This window comes from Sebastes fasciatus, chromosome 1, assembly GCF_043250625.1.
Source record: "Sebastes fasciatus isolate fSebFas1 chromosome 1, fSebFas1.pri, whole genome shotgun sequence".
NCBI classification, from domain to species: Eukaryota; Metazoa; Chordata; class Actinopteri; order Perciformes; family Sebastidae; genus Sebastes; species Sebastes fasciatus.
The window spans coordinates 18,234,274-18,251,124 of NC_133795.1; the positions used below are offsets into that span (position 1 = coordinate 18,234,274).

The 16,851-nt window shown below is 41.3% G+C and overlaps 1 protein-coding gene across 2 annotated transcripts; it reads left to right on the plus strand.

Moving 5' to 3' along the window:
* Positions 1 to 106: 106 nt before the first annotated feature.
* On the plus strand, positions 107 to 16,205 carry LOC141767488 (sodium-dependent neutral amino acid transporter SLC6A17-like). Of its 2 annotated transcripts, XM_074634847.1 has the most exons (11): positions 4,313 to 4,775; positions 8,632 to 8,789; positions 9,670 to 9,796; positions 11,159 to 11,340; positions 11,432 to 11,542; positions 11,631 to 11,872; positions 12,792 to 12,984; positions 13,076 to 13,268; positions 13,490 to 13,649; positions 13,806 to 13,968; positions 15,796 to 16,205. In XM_074634847.1, the coding sequence occupies exons 1-11, from the start codon at positions 4,493 to 4,495 to the stop codon at positions 16,201 to 16,203; spliced, it is 2,220 nt and encodes a 739-aa protein (XP_074490948.1). In that variant the 5' UTR covers positions 4,313 to 4,492; the 3' UTR covers positions 16,204 to 16,205. The 2 variants fall into 2 exon arrangements, with proteins under 2 accessions (XP_074490940.1, XP_074490948.1); XM_074634839.1 differs by lacking the exons at positions 13,076 to 13,268; positions 13,490 to 13,649; positions 13,806 to 13,968; positions 15,796 to 16,205 and adding an exon at positions 107 to 460 and having other exon boundaries at positions 4,310 to 4,775; positions 12,792 to 13,062.
* Positions 16,206 to 16,851: the final 646 nt, after the last annotated feature.

A 16,851-nucleotide genomic window follows, 5' to 3' on the forward strand; every position in this document is an offset into this window, starting at 1 on the left:
AGGCCAGTGTTGAACGTCTTAAATGTTTTATCAATTGAAAATGACGACAGCTGCGTCAGACCATCACTTCCTCAGGTAGGAGTGGATAACCTTGACAAACCATCCTTTTCTCTCTCTCTCTCTCTCTCTCTCTCTCTCTCTCTCTCTCTCCCAGCAGCATCCCACCTTGCCATGCACAGATGATGCTGTGATGGTCCAACAACAACAGAGTGAGTGGCAGGTGATATTTGTCATAGTTGGTAATGAGCAGCACTTTGTGCGTCACGGTGCGTCCCGGACTCTCCAGCCTGCATGTTAATGGGCAGCAGAGCAGCATGTGATCCTCCAGTCCTCCAGTAGTCATCCAGCCACCACACCGACACCGACACACTAGTGCTGCACGGAGGATCTATTCAGGACACTTTATTCTGCGTTCATAATAAAAACCCTGGATATTGTTGATTGCTGCTAAAGACTCCAGGTGAGAAAGATTTTGTTTTCCTAACACCCCTCCACATGTGCATCTCTCTCTCTTCCCAAATATCCTTGATGCAATATACACCTCAAGTGCAACTACCTTTGTTTACATGTATTTATTTATTACATCTACCCTACCTGTTTTACAAGTGCAATTACATTATTTTTTATATTTTATACTTCTAGTGTAACACTTCTGTTTATGTTTATTTATTACATCTACTTTACCTGTTTTATTTGCTTTATAACTGTGTGTGTTTTACCTGTTATATGTTTTATCTGCCTCGTTTAGTCTTGTCAAGTATTTGTTTTAAAGCACTGACCAGAAGTGGCAAACTGTGAATCTCGTTGTATTTAATACAATGACAATAAAGCTTTCTATTCTATTCTATCACCTCAAAAGAAAGTTCACATAAAGCTGCAAAATAGTTTAATTTGATGTCTTTATAAAGACACAGCTTTATTTTGAGTCCTGCTGAAGTTCGTGTACAATTTTGCATCGTGATGGAAAAATGTGCTCTGTTTTTTTACGCACAGAGGTCAGACAATAATCGTCTTTGACCTTGATTGTGTTGCGTTTTTAAAAGTCGTCGCATCCCTCGTGATGAGCAGTGAAGCCAGAGGTGGAAACATCTGGGCTATCAGCATCAGCACCAGTATGTGTCACCATGGTGTTCACAATGAGTGATATCTGAGCTGTGGTGTTGATTATAGTGAGGTGTGTTCATCCACTGAGGTTTAGCTGCTCCTCTTCAACTAGATTATATTTTACAGATTAAAAAAAAGTACAAATCTGTGTCTTTAGAATGGAAAAAGCAAATCTGTCTTGTTTTAAGGGCACTTAAAACAACATTTCACAGTTAACATTAGTCATAAACTCTGATCTATCCCTTATAATCACCTAGTTCATCACTCCTCTATGAACTGTACAGCAGCAAAACCATAATTTGGATTTGCTCTGGTTATAAAACAAATCCTATAGAAACTGAATTTTCCAAACTGGTAATTTATTTCTTAAAGTTCTGAGATCTAATGGGCTGTTTCCAGTAAAGTTAAGTAAAATAAAGTGAATGAGTTAGTTGTTAAAGGCTTCAGGCATTCAATACTTTGTAATTTAAAGTGTGAAACAGCTGATAAACCACTAACTGCAGGTTTGGACTTGTAAAAGAGGCTGGTAATCGATCAATAAGGATTCATGAACTATAGGCGAGGACTTTAAACAGGACTGACTATTGAAGCTGATATACCTGCTGTTTTCATCCTGTTAGTTATGTGTTATATTGTGTTACTGGAAGTGGTTTGAAACCTCATTAACTATTCAAATATAACTTGTCTGACAGTGAAAACAGTGACGTGTGAGAGTGTGTGTTCACAGTTAGAGGGCTCAACTTATTAGGGACATTTTTTTTAAAAAGTGTGATTTCTTAACAGGGATTTCTGAAGTGCTACAATAGGCCCTCAGTATTATTTATAGTCATTCAGATGTGTTATTTTTAATAAACTGTGATCATTTTGGAATCACAGTTGCTTAAAGCTGAGGCGACAAGTCAATTAATTGATTAGTTGATTGACAGAGAGATAATTTTGATGATTGAGTAAGAATTTCCGTGATTATTTAAAAAAAAAAAAAAAAACATTTCCTTATTCCAGCCTCTCATTTGTGAGGATTTGTTGCTTTTCTTTGTCATTATGTGACAGGATATCTTTGGGTTTTGGACGAATCAAGCCATTTGAAGACATCAACTTTGGCTTTAGGAATTTGTGACTTTGGCTGCACAATTAATCTGAATTTGGCTGCAATATTTGTGTAAAAAATGGCAAAATGCGTGTCAAAATACCATTTTAAATTAAATATTGTGGTGCTGCAGAGATGTTCTGGCCTACACGTCATCTTCTACAGACTTTTGCTGTTACAGTATCAACCAAAATAATCACAATTAGATCTTTTTTCAAAATTGTTCAGCCCCTATTTGTGACGGACATTTTTTTTAACTTTTTTTTCTGACGTTTTATATATGAATCAAGAAAATAATCTGCAGATTAATCAACAATGAAAATATTTGTTAGTTACAGCTCAAGTCTCGGTACATCCATTGTTAGAGTCACAACAGAAGACAGTTAAACACACATGACAACCCGCCATCCTGCTCATTGTCTGCTGTAATGTACAGAAAATGACTGTATATTGCACCCTCTGGTGTTGATGTGACATTTCGTCAGAATGAGCATTTAGTAACTCATTTAGTAGAAGTGATGTACAGGATGTGGTAGTGAAGAATTACCCTGCATATGTGCATGCTTTCCCTTGTTATGAAGAATAAAAATAAAGATCAGGGACGTTATAAAGCCATGATTGACACAGGAGAGAGAACATCTGTCTATTGTGGTATGAAATGATTCCACACAGTCAGACTGTTAGTATCAGCTGAGGTCATCTAAACTGTGTGTTGGTGGGTTTTTCCAGCAGGATTATTCGTCGTGTGTTTTCATTTCCCACTGCTGGCTTCATGATGCAGCCTCTGATTGATATTACGTGTCTTGTATGCTGTAGGATGGGATTGAATGACAAGACAGGCAGAGAGGCAGCGGCGCTGGGGGCTTTACAGTTAATGCACACAGGATTATAAAGACTTGTGAATGGCCTCTGGATTATTGCATCACAGGCTCATCTTGACATGCACAGAGGAGGAAATCTGTTGTGGGATGAAAAATGCATAAACGAGTTAAAGCAAATGCACATTCTGAGCACGAATTAAGTTGAGTTTCTGGAGTGTTTGTATCATTGTTGTCACTGAGAGGAGCTCTGAGAGTGATTGTGTGGCGAATCTGCTGGTGGTAACAGAGTTTGTTTGAGGCTGATGTAAGCAGTGACGACAAAGCCTTGTGTGCATCATTGCTGTTGCATCACACTCGAGGTGCAGCATCTTCATTTAGCCGTACATTTTCCTTCTGCTTTGACAGGACTTTGATTATTTGATCAGTCACAACCAACACAGAGAATCATCTGCATTCATAGCCAGTTGTGAGTTTTATTCATCTTTTCCTCTGACGGTGTTCAGATAACCTAAGATTCGCAGTTTTTGCACGTCACTGGACAGCAGATTTTTTTCATAATGGAGAAATGAGTCACTCAATAAGTAATGAGCCTGCACCAGGGCTCGTGATGTGGATCAAGAGAACACATGACGGCACTTCATCCAAAGCATCATGTTCACTTCCATTACGTTTTGGGTCGAACCAACCACTCCCTGAGAGAGGGGTGAGGCTGGATGTTGCAGTGAGGCTTCAGAGGATTATGGGGATTTACAGGAGGGGGGAAAAAGCTCCACTAAAGTTAAGCTTTGCAGAACAGGGAAATTAAATAGAACAATTTGCAGGATTGGGAATTTTTTTGGGACCAAAAACACTGCGCATGAGACAAAGAGCTGTGGTGTAAAAAAATGTCTGTTCAAGTCCCTGCTGAGTTTGTGTTGAAAGAATGGGGTTAAATTGACACACACAGGTGTGACGGATGGTCTCCTGTCTTTATGTTGACATCCTTCATGGCTCTGGAGAAGCATAACCATGTGTTACAATCCATTGTCTCATTACGAACCTAACCAAGCACTAAATGGAGGAATAATTGTGTCAGCGACTGTGTGAAGTGTTATTTAAGGATCACAGCCAGGAAAAGGAAGCTTGAAATGACTGTACAATAAATGAGCCTTGACAAGGGCACCAACCTGGCAATCTTTTATTTAAAATGGAGACTATTTATGGGATTTTAGTCCAATAATAGAAGATTACATTTAAATTTTTGATGATGTCCTTGAAATATAATTTTCTATTTGACCTTTCTGTTTTTCTGATGCAGGACTGAGGCCCAGACCTAAAATCCAGCTGCTGTCACTCCTCAGCATCTCCCTACCAGCTATATCTATCCACCTCTTCTCCACTCTGCCTTTATCACCTTTCTCTGTTCCCACTAGACTCCATCTCTCTCTTTCTCTCTCTCTCTCTCCACCCCCACCCCCCTTTCCAACCCTCAGCCTCCCCGATGCCTAAGAACAGCAAGGTGACGCAGCGCGAGCAGAGCCATGAGCACGTCACGGAGTCGGTGGCTGACCTGCTCGCACACGAGGAGCCGCTGGACTACAAGAACAGCGCCCTGAACGTCGGAGGGGCCGCTGGGAAAAAGGTCCCGCAGATAGAGGTGCCCGAAAACGATGGACGCCCTGCCTGGAACAGCAAACTGCAGTACATCCTGGCCCAGGTGGGCTTCTCTGTGGGCCTGGGGAACGTGTGGCGCTTCCCTTATTTGTGCCAGAAGAATGGAGGAGGTGAGTCACTGCATTAGTCCAAGCTGCAGCGTTGCAGAAGGCACAGTCAACCAAGTGACCTATCACATTCACTACAGAGTTCCTTTTACTTTTTCAGTAACTGAAATCAGTAACTTCATCTTAACTTTAAGGCCCACAGTGGGAGGATGTTACCATGACAAACAATGTGAAGTGGTTACGCACATCCAAAACTGTTGTCGGCAGGTGCTGGACCAATAGAAGACAGCAATGAAAATATAAATAAAGGTCCACTCACTGTAGCTCCCTTAAGTGCAATTTATTAGCACATCCTCAAGTGACGTTTCAAGCAGATGCTCTTCTTCAGACTGTTGTTACCTTGACCCTTTGAGATATAAAAAAAAAGAGACAATATGACAGACAGTAATATACGTTGATAGTGTCTCCAACCCAGGGACACTGAGAATAAAGCAAGTGGCAACCTGCTGAGAAATGAAGCCAACGCGGAAGTGCCAAAAACTGCAGTTCCTCAAATGACCACTTGAGGCTGGCTCCAAAATCGAGTCATTCCCCGTAAACCCCCATGTTAATATTCCCGACTTTACAGCAGAAATAAACATGTTTACAGCCTGGTACAAAAAACGGTTTTGGTTTTATAGCTAATTTCCCCATTCATGACAATTGCGTGGGGTGTTAATTTTTATATAACTCACCCGTTTGACTTATATTAAGGCTTAAAGTTCGGAATAATTAAGCTTTAAGTGACAGGTGGGTGCCCTAGCAGGTCGCTAGCTGCTAGCTGTCTGTTCTCCTGCGTCACCTGGGCCGCCTCATCTCCACCGACGATCCACCTCTTTGCCCATTTTTGGATTAGCCGTGAGTTGGTTGGCGGAGTAGTCACTGCTAAGATGGCGACAGCCAGAGCCACCTAGTTTGAGCTTCACAACGGCTCTTCACAAAGCTATGGATGACGTCACGTAGACTATATTTTATAGTCTATGGAATAAAAACAGAGTGCTCCAGTTGTCACTGTGATATTTTATTTTTCTACTAATAAACACTAATGCCATCTGACTGTTTAAAAGATGATATAATCACATAAAAGTTATAAACATAGCAACTTTACGTATGTTTTACATGAAGCGGAACATGTAATATATGTGATTTTCCAAAATAAAAAAAGGGGTTCAGCTATTTATGATCCCCATCAGGATAGCACAGTCATCGGGATCAACGTTTTAATTTGTCCAATACTTTGGTTTATGACCAAACGCCTGCAACCACGGTTTTACACTCTGCGACTCACGTTATCGCAGTTTCACAAGTGTGTCGGAAAACTACGGTGGCCTTCAGGTAACATAAAAACTTAAAAGTCTCTCTCTAGAGCCAGTGCTTGGTTTGTCCGTTCTGGGCTACTGTAGAAACATGGCGGACTCTGTGAAGAGGACCAGATCCCTATGTAGATATAAAGGCTCATTCTAAGCTAACGAACACACAATAATTCTTAGTTTCAGGTGATTATACACTAATGAAAACTTCGCTATGAATATTATATTCCATTTCTGCTAATAGATCCCCCGAAATGTTTCACACTGTTCCTTTAACACTGTGATATTGATTTGATTGATTGCCTAATCCCATTTGACACAAGTGATCTGTTGTTGAAATCTTTCACATATATAAAGTCAACATCTGCTCAGCTTCTTGTTTAGCGTGTCACCTTCACTAGGTCAGTTACCAGCGACCACCACAAACTACATGGAGCTTCCATTCAGGACAGAAGTGCCAAGAGAGCAGCTGTATTGTGCGGAAAACAGCCCAGTCTAAATATAACTGCGTTATTGATTACTACTGCCGACAGGCCAGTCTGGGCTCCGCTGATACTCTGGTAAACAGAAAAGGGCTCGATAAAAAATGTAACTGTATAGTGATGAGGGTTTGGAGCGTGTAACCGGAGGCGCACACAGTGAAAACCTGAGTTCACTATAGCGGGAGAAACATCTTGTCATCGTGGATAGATAAGACGTGCTGCTGCTCACATCGCTCCAAGTCTTTAACGTTGTTGTGTTTGCTGCTTTACCGCCTGTGTCTGATTTACTGCACACAGGCAGGATTTATTGCTTATAGGGAGGATTTACTGTCGGTAGACTCTCAGACCAGGCACGTTATGTGACCGGACAAGCGGCCATTTTTCACTCCGTAATTGTCCGTCTGGCAGCCAATTACAGACACATTAAAGGTCTGTGTTGTTTGGGAGTTATCGCTGTGTGGGCTTCTCTCTCGTTTATGTTGTTTCTCTTCACCCTTTAACATCCTCTATCATTCCTCCCTCCATTGTCACATCTTTATATATATCACATTATATAATCTGTGATGGAGCAAATCCTGGCAAAGGCCCAAAACTCCTCACATTTACCCTCACTCTTCTCTCTATTTCATCTTTCTTGATTTAGCCTTTCGCCTCCTCTCCTCTCTCTTTGCCTCTTTACTCCGCCCACTGTCAAATGTTTGTGTCACTGTATGTAATTCCTACTTTGTACTATGTATTAATAGTAGTACGTGTTTGCCTGCTATAAATCCCAGATGATGAATCACCCTTCACATAGCTGCATCCTGATTACGCCTCCACTGGATTAAGCTGCAAAGAGACAAATTTAGACTTACATCAAAATTAAAATGAAATTCAAAGGATGTTCATCAGTGGAGTCGAGGACCTTACGTTTGAGAGGAGCCGGGTGGGGGAGGGAGTTCGGTAAATATATCTCACTGGATCACATTTTTTTAACCGTGATGCAAAATTGCTGAATTACTGTACAAATGACACTGGTGTTAAAACAGCGACGTTTATACTCAAGAACAATGCCAGTATATTTGCATGTTTTAGTCTATTTATTACAAATCCCTCATAGAATGACCAGAACAAATATATTTAAAAACAGTTTACTGTCCTTTAAAAATACAACAGCTGTTTCAAAAAGGTGCTGATTCATTTCTGTGGTAATTTTTGAGACTGTTTGTGATGTTTCTGTTGTATTGGATTACATTTTACTGAAAGTTTCTAATACTTTTACTAGAAAGAAAAAATATTAAAAACTGAATGCAGTCTAATACGACAGCGGCCTCAAAATATATGATTTACTGTAATTTATGAGCAAACAAGGAAGGTACTGGTGTCAACGAAAAACAAAGCAGAATTTTGCAGCAATATTGCACACTGTGAAAAGTGGTTGGCTGTAAAGTTTACGTTATTTAAAGCAAAAGATTAAATCTGTAAGGAAAAGTCAACTCCTACATAGTCTGGAAAAAGGATATTCTTTAATTCCTATATTAGTTTGTTTTGTGTTATTCTTTAGGGAAATACTTTTGTGTCTGTGGCAATTGTCAGAAAAATACAACAATAAAAGTAGAGCTGCAACGATTAATTGATTAGTCGGCAACTATTAAATTAATCGCCAACTATTTTGATAAATGATTAATTGGTTTGAGTATTTTTTTAAGAAAAAAAAAGTCTAAATTCTCTGATTCCAACTTCTTAAATGTGAATATTTTCTGGTTTCTTTCCTCCTCTATGACAGTAAACTGAATATCTCTGAGTTGTGGACAAAACAAGACAGTTGAGGACGTCATCTGTGGCTTTGTGAAACTCTGATTGACATTTTTCACCATTTTCTGACATTTTATAGGCCAAACATCTAATCGATTAATCGATAATGAAAATAATCGTTAGTTCAGCCCTAAACAAAAGACATTAAAATTAAGGACGGACATCACTCTTGTTTTTCTGTGTTGGTGTTGACTTCCCTTCCATTTTTGTGTAAACTGTACAAATTGACTAATTTGCCTTGCAATGCTTCATACAACGTGCAGTTTAAGTTCAACAAGCCTTCCTGTCTTCCAGGTGCCTACCTGGTTCCCTACTTCATCCTCCTCCTCATCATCGGCATCCCACTCTTCTTCTTGGAGCTGGCCGTGGGTCAGAAGGTCCGACGTGGGAGTATTGGCGTCTGGAACTACATCTGTCCCAGTCTAGGTGGGATAGGGATGTCCAGTCTGATGGTGAGGGGGGAAAAAGCACAGATATTTTATTTTCAGAATTATCTATCATCTCTAAAGCAGGAAGCCTAAAACATGCACTTCATTTCTTTAGTGTGCTGTAGTTGTTAAAGGCTTTATGGCACCTCAGAAAAGCAGCTTGACAGCAGTGAGGTGGAGAGAAAAGGCGTGGGTCCTCTGATAAGAATCAGGGCGGTTGTGATGGAGGAACAGCTGTCAAAAGCCTGCAGTTAAACAGACGCACATCTGCTGAATGTGCACCAGTATTAGGGGAAAAAAAGCCACAGTTATGTCTATGTGGTAATTTATAATATTATGCCTTTCGTCTGCATGAGCAGACTCTTTGAATATCTATCTATCTGAGGGACAATTTGATCCCTAATTTAAAGGAAGTACGGCTTTGTGTGCCTCGTGCATGTTTATAGCATGTCACAACCATGAAACTGATATGGCATAGAGCAGGATAAAGTTACAGGAACATCTGGAGTCACCACAACAACCTTCACACCGCCTCAGGCTTTCTTGGGATTATGGGAGGTATTGATGTGCTCGGGAGTGAGAGGTAGCCTTTCTTTGGAGTTGCACGGCTGGCGCAGAAGCAGCTATAAATAACTCGCAGAAGATCAGTGTTGAAAAGAGAGCACTTTAATTATTCATGCTTTCCTCAACCTTATTTAGCTTGTGAATGTCCTGGCTGGCAAGACTCATCAGAAGACTGACAGCAACATGGAACATGCACAAAGCACGCTGCCTCATTTACATACTTCTATCACACTGTACAGATCTTATTATACAGTTTAGTGGAGGTATGAAATTTTACACCTTATACTGGAAAATGTAAATAAACAGATCTGTCTGTCTGTCTACCAATCTATCCATCCAGGTGTGTGGCTTTGTGGGTCTCTACTACAATGTGATCATCGGCTGGAGCATCTTCTATTTCTTCCAGTCCTTTCAGTATCCTCTTCCGTGGGCCGAATGTCCAATCAGAAGGAATGGGACACTTGCCAGTGAGTGACGTTAAATACAAACTAACAGTTTTCTGTGTTTGGTTGTACTTAGCTCCACCCTCTCGTGTCACACACAAAAAAAACAACATTGCGACGGCACAAAATGCTGAACTCAAGGCTTCAAAACGGTAGTCCACAAACCAACGGGTGACATTACGTCCACTTCTTATATACACAGAACTACATTGCCATTAAAGCCATGCTGCTAGAAATCATAGACAAGTAATACAATGTCAGTGCAGAAACACGTTGCCTCCCTGGATTACGTAATATAAGTGCTGTCATGAAATTGTAATCAATCAAAGGCACAGGAACACAGGAGAGTTTTTACTGAACAGCATGCTAACTAAATGCAGTCTCAATCCCCGGGTTTATTCTTCATGGATATAAAATATGTATTCTGGCCATTAAGTGGTTTATAATACTGACCAGTTTGTGTTTGTTGTTTCAAATCGACCTGTTTAATCAAATGCCATTACAATAGATTAATGCTTCATCGCCTAATATCAAGAGTGCGTACATTTTCAGGATTATGTAATGGATGTACGTGGTTCTTCTCACAATAATTCTTCAATGGGCTGCCATGGTACAACAAGCTTTAGGATTAAATTTGCGGCCTCAGCCTATCGACACACCTGCAGCAATCAGGTTAGACAAATTGTGTTAACTTCCTTACAACTATCTGTCACGACTTCACGGACGTAATCCAGATTAAAACCCTCTGGAGTTCATTTGATTAGAGAGGCGATGATCATATAAACACTCAGCATGTGTGTGACTCAGCGAGGCTGCTGGCAGGAAGACAAGGAGATTCAGACTGAAGGACGCTAACGCTGAAGGACAGCAGCAGAATGTAAACATTTCACTGTGTGTGTGCTTCTCATAGATCCAGTGTGACCAGACAGTAATTAATTTAGCAGAGGCCGTCTTGATTTCATCAGAATTAGATCGTCATACATCTATAAAGAGCTTTCCCTGCACCTGGATGTGTTTACGTGTCTGTCTGTGTGCATCCGCATACATGAATCTGCACCATCCTGCAACACTGCTGACTCTAAACTCTCACACACATTATATATAATACTATAATTTCTCCGAGGGAAGAATATACTGTGTTCGCACTGTACGGTGTTGGGAATTGGAGGTTCATGCTTTGCATACTAAGCACGCAGACGACCTTGTTTAGCTCCCTTTACGTCCGAGATATGTGTAAACCAGCCGGGAATTGAGATATTGACCCAGAGCAAACACTCATTATATTTCCCCTTCTCCGCGTCATCCAAACCTCCTTCACACCCGTTTCTCTTCCTTCATACTCATTATCGCCCAAACTAAAGCTTCTTCTTTCTGCAAAACATACAGTTGTGGAGCCGGAGTGTGAGAAAAGCTCGGCCACGACCTACTTCTGGTACCGTCAGACTCTGAACACCACCAGCACCATCGCAGAGAGCGGCGGCCTCAACGTGAAGATGACCCTGTCTCTGCTGGTGGCGTGGATCATCGTCTGCCTCGCTGTCATCAAGGGGATCGCCTCCTCTGGGAAGGTAGTGGAGAGGATGAGGCAGAAATGGATGATGTGATGAGAGAAAAATATGTTTTTCCTTACCTGAATGTGTTTTTTTTTCACTTTCACAGGTGATGTACTTCAGCTCTCTGTTCCCCTACGTAGTGCTGTTCTGTTTCCTGGTCAGAGGTTTAATGCTGAAGGGATCAATAGACGGCATCGCTCACATGTTCACTCCCAAGGTGAGACTTTCTTCCTCCCAGTATTTTTAATCAGCCACACTGAAAAACTGCTCAACGATCTGACTTTCTCTCTCCATCTCTCTCACAGTTGGAGAAGATGCTGGAGCCGCAGGTGTGGAGGGAGGCAGCCACCCAGGTCTTCTTCGCCCTGGGGCTGGGGTTCGGAGGAGTCATAGCCTTCTCCAGCTACAATAAGATCGACAACAACTGTCATTTCGACGCCGTGCTCGTCTCTGTCATCAACTTTGCCACTTCCATTCTGGCCACGCTGGTAGTGTTCGCCGTGCTGGGCTTCAAAGCCAACATCATGAATGAAAAGTGTGTCGTAGAGTAAGTTCACACCTGCAGAAGCTGTTGATCGTTATGTACCATTCAAATCTTTAAAGCCAAAAAGTTAAAACAAAAAAAGCTTGACCATCTCAGCCACTTGTTTGTTTCACGTGAAATAGTTAATTTCCTGTCACATACTGTACATAAACCAAAAATTATAGCCTGAATCCTCACGACATACAGGAAATAATAAACAAAACAACATCATGACAGTAAAGATGTTAATGAAATCCTCTTTCTGTACATACATATCATACATATTACAGTGTAATACAACGATTAGTCAACTCATCCATTAGTCAGATCGACAGAAAACAAATCGGCAACTATTGTGATAATCAACGAATCGTTGAACATGCTGTTTTCAGCCTCTCAAATATGGAGATTTTCTGCTTTTCTCTGTTTTATATCATATTAAAGTGGATATCGTTGGGGTTTTGGACTGAAAAAACAACACGACATTTAAAGACATCACCTTACAAATTTGAGAAACTGGAAAGGACAATTTTCACTGTTTTTTGACATTTTATAGACCACAATTGATCGAGAAAATAATCGGGAATTTAATCGCTAATGAAAATAATCATTAGTTGCAGCCCTAATGATATGTACATATTATCTTGTCATTTTCGTACTCAAGTCAAAGCAGACTATATCCTGTATATACACTCTCAATACATGCACATAAAACCATTTCTGTAAGTAGCGTAACTCATTCTTCACACAGTATTTATTCTGTATATACAGTACATAACAATCTGACCTGTAAATAAATGGAATGGGGTCCAACCCTTGTCTGTATATAACATGTACATGTTTAACTTTGCTTGATATCTTTGTTTAGCTGTATATCTGTATCGTCCTCTAAATGTGTGTACTTGACCAATAAAGATCTAATCTGATTCTTTTATCTCTGTAGGAATGCAGAGAAGATCCTGGGATACCTCAACTCTAACGTCCTGAGCCACGATCTCATCCCTCCGCATTTGAACTTCTCCCATCTCTCCACAGAAGACTACGCTGAGATGTACGGGGTCATCAAGGCGGTGAAAGAGGGCAGCTTCACCGAGCTGGGTCTGGATCCCTGTGTCCTGGAGGACGAGCTCAACAAGGCGAGTCCTTGGAACAGGTTCTGTATATTAGACTCTTTTTACACCTGTCAGTCTGTTACTTGACTTCAGTCCTCTGACCGTCTCTCTGCAGTCTGTCCAGGGCACCGGCCTGGCCTTCATCGCCTTCACAGAGGCCATGACTCATTTCCCGTGGTCTCCGTTCTGGTCAGTGATGTTCTTCTTCATGCTCATTAACCTCGGTCTGGGCAGCATGATCGGCACCATGACCGGCATCACCACACCGGTCCTCGACACCTACAAGGTCCAGAAGGAGCTTTTCACAGGTAGTGATTCCCCACTGACTGGACACTGTATGCTATTAGTAGTTGAAACCCCTGACTCGGCACCGCATTAAAGCACATTTGGGATGCATTAGGCTTTCTATCATTGCTCCGAGTGTACTGACTGCAAAACACTCACAGTAAACAAAACTGTTCTATTTTCCATTGTCTCCTCTTTTCCCCTGAAGGAGCGCTAATCTTTCTTCTTCTCTGGTTTGTTTCAGTGTGTTGCTGCATTGTGGCCTTCTTCTGTGGCCTGTTGTTCGTTCAACGCTCAGGGAATTACTACGTCACCATGTTTGACGATTACTCTGCGGGACTGCCTCTCACAGTCGTGGTCATCCTGGAGAATCTGTCTGTCGCTTGGTTTTATGGCACAAAAAGGTACAACTGGCTATAGGTTTGTGTGTCTGCAATTCATCACGCTCAAATTTGAAATATAGAAATAAAACTGGAACGGAGGAGAGTTAAATAAGCGTAGAATTGTACAAAGGGACATTTCTCATTACTGCAATGTTTTTGCTGTTCATTCTCCGTCAGGTTCATGCAGGATCTGGAGGACATGTTGGGTTTTCGACCATATAAGATCTATTTCTACCTGTGGAAGTACGTCTCCCCTTTCTGTCTCATTGTGCTCATCTCAGCCACTGTCATAGAGATGGCCATCAGCCCACCAGGATACAACGCGTGGGTCGAAGAGCTGGTCAGTCTGTCTTCATTTATTTTTGGGGTTTCTTTTAATTTGTATATTCGCCTGTTAAAAGGTTTTTCCTTGGCCCTCGGGTCTGGAGTCAGAGGGTTCAATAACTTTAATATCCTGTTTGCATTGTTTTGTATGTCATTTTCGTCTTAAGGAATTAGGGTAACACTTCATGTTACACGTCCGCAAATTTCATGGGAATTTGGTGATAATTAGAAGTATCCTATTTTAGATTTCTTTGGAATTACTGCCAAGTTATCCCAATATTTACTTCAAAATTCATCAAAAATTACTTTATTATAAACATTATTTAATACTGATATGATGAAATAGCATATAATGGTTAAACTAGGGCCCTTAGGCTTGAGAAGCGGCTGTGCGCTGCTTTTCATCGGAGGTTGAAAACCAAAACTAACAGAAGACACTTCTGATCAGACACAAATCTCACCATTGTGTGACTTATTGTCAACACAAATGTAACCTGGTAGCTGATGTAATGATTCAGGGAGGTTTTTTAAGAAATTTCAAATAAGTTATTTGCTAATTATTATCTAATTACCAGTAGACATGGAAATAAAGCATATCAATTAACTTAATAGTAATTTTCGATAGATTTTGAAGTAAATATTGGGGTAATTGGCAGTAATTCCAATTAAATTTCAAATAGGTTACTTGCTAATTGTCACCTAAATACCATGAAATTTGCGGACCTGTAAAATGAAGTGTTACTGGAATTAGTACTAAAGTCTCATAGACAAATATGTGTCCCCAAGAAGAACACTGGTATTTAAGACAATAGGTTTGTATGCAAGGTAATAACACAAAGCAGGTGTTCAGACCGAATGTGCTAATTGACTAAACACAAAGTACAGCTGAGGCTGATGGGAATGTGATTTTAATTTGTCCAAAGTATTGGACAAATTAAGATTTTGACCTGATGATGGCGCCAGATGAAAACTGAGGTGGTCACTAAAGTTATTACACTTCATCCTGACAGGAACATGGATGTGAGTACTGAACGTCATGGCAATCCATCCAAAAGTAACAGAGCTGCCAGATGAGAAATGTTAAATTATCGTACCAGAGGCTTAAAATGATGGTATTTTGAGGAAAATTATTGTACGAGAGTCACAACCACAAGAACAAATAGGCGTTTTTGTGTAATTTTACAAAACACATGACTTTTTGACGCGACCTACAAATCTAACCACATCGTTTTTTTTGTTTTTTTAAAGCAAGCTGACGAAGCTATAATGCATGGATATATGTCCATAAATCCACCAGTCTGACACTTTTTGTAATAGCCTACTGTTACAAAATTAAATAACAAGACTGGAGGACTGTTCATATTCTGCAGTAAAACAGTTAAGGCCATCAGCTAACTAAATAAATAAATTACTGGTGCTGGTAATTAAGATGAGACAGCGCAGACTAATTATCGTACATCTGGCAACGCTGAAAAGTGAACAAATTTGAACGATAGAGGTAACGTCAGGGATCACCAAAGTCAGCCAGATATATCTTCTGGGAACCTTGAATGTCTTTATTAAATTGTATGGCAATCCATCCATTAGTTGTTGAGATATTTCAGTCTGAACCAAAGTTGTGGGCCGACCTACCAGCTAGCACGGCTTAAACAACACTATTATTCTCCATCACACAACAAAACAACCTGCTGATCTCTTACAGTTTATACTTACAGGTAAAGATTTTCAGATTTTTTTATACGCCTCTCCATTTAGAGAAAAAAAGTCTTTGGATTACACATAATCACTAAATACCCTCTGTCTCTGTGTGTGTGTGTGTGTGTGTGTGTGTGTTTGTCTGCAGGCTCAGGAACGCTTCGAGAGCTATCCTCCCTGGGCGCTGGCCATGTGCTTCTCTCTCATCATCGTGGCCATGCTTCCTCTCCCCGTTGTCTACCTCGCACGTCGCTTCAACCTGATGTCAGACGGCTCCAACAAGCTGTCCGTCTCCTACCGTAAAACCATGATGAAGGACATATCCAACCTGGAGGAGCAGGACGAGTCCAGATTCATCCTCGGCGCCAAGCCCGGAGAGGCGCCGCCATCAGCGCCGGCACGCAGGCCCTTCCTGACTCCAGGAGGGACCAAACCCCTGGACACCAACTCCCTGTCTCCAAACATCTGCTACGGTACGAGCTACCAGAACGCTGCCATCAGCCCCACCACGCCGACCACACCGACCACGCCCGCCACGCCAGAGTCTGACTCTTGACTGCTGTCTAAACAACATCCCTCCGACACCCAGTCCTGTTGCACAGTTTACCTTCCAGCCATGAAGTCTCCACCGGGGGTCACTGCAGCGCTGAGAATCCCCACCACTGCCCTGCTAACGCCACCAAACTGTATGTAGCCACCCAATTTATCTGAACACACTCTTCCCTAAAATAACACCAAGGAACCTCCTGCAGCAGCAGGAAAATAAACAGTAGATAAACAGTGAAATCAGGGCGAGATTGACAGTGACACACTGTCCATCTGTATCTATTCTGTATATAACATCACAGGGTTTATGTGTTTAGGATGAAGTTCTGTGATCTGCTTTTCTTTGCCTTAGTATAAGGATCCTCAGCAGACAGCCTCCCCCCCCACCCCCCTCTCACAGTTTAATGCACATCCCTGTCTGCACAGTGCAGGGGATCTGAACGAATGAATGTAGTGGAGCCAGTGGGGACCTGCTGGTTGAACTGGTTTTCACCCAGTACGCTGGCACAGAGAGCCAAGATGAATGTGAGTTTAATTATTTTAAGGTTTAAAACCTGTCCTCAGTAGTCGTACTGTGTGTCAAAGCCACACAGTCTAAGTTCTTTTCTATTAAATCACAGTGATTTCAGTGAGTACGTACAGTATGTCTACACCATAG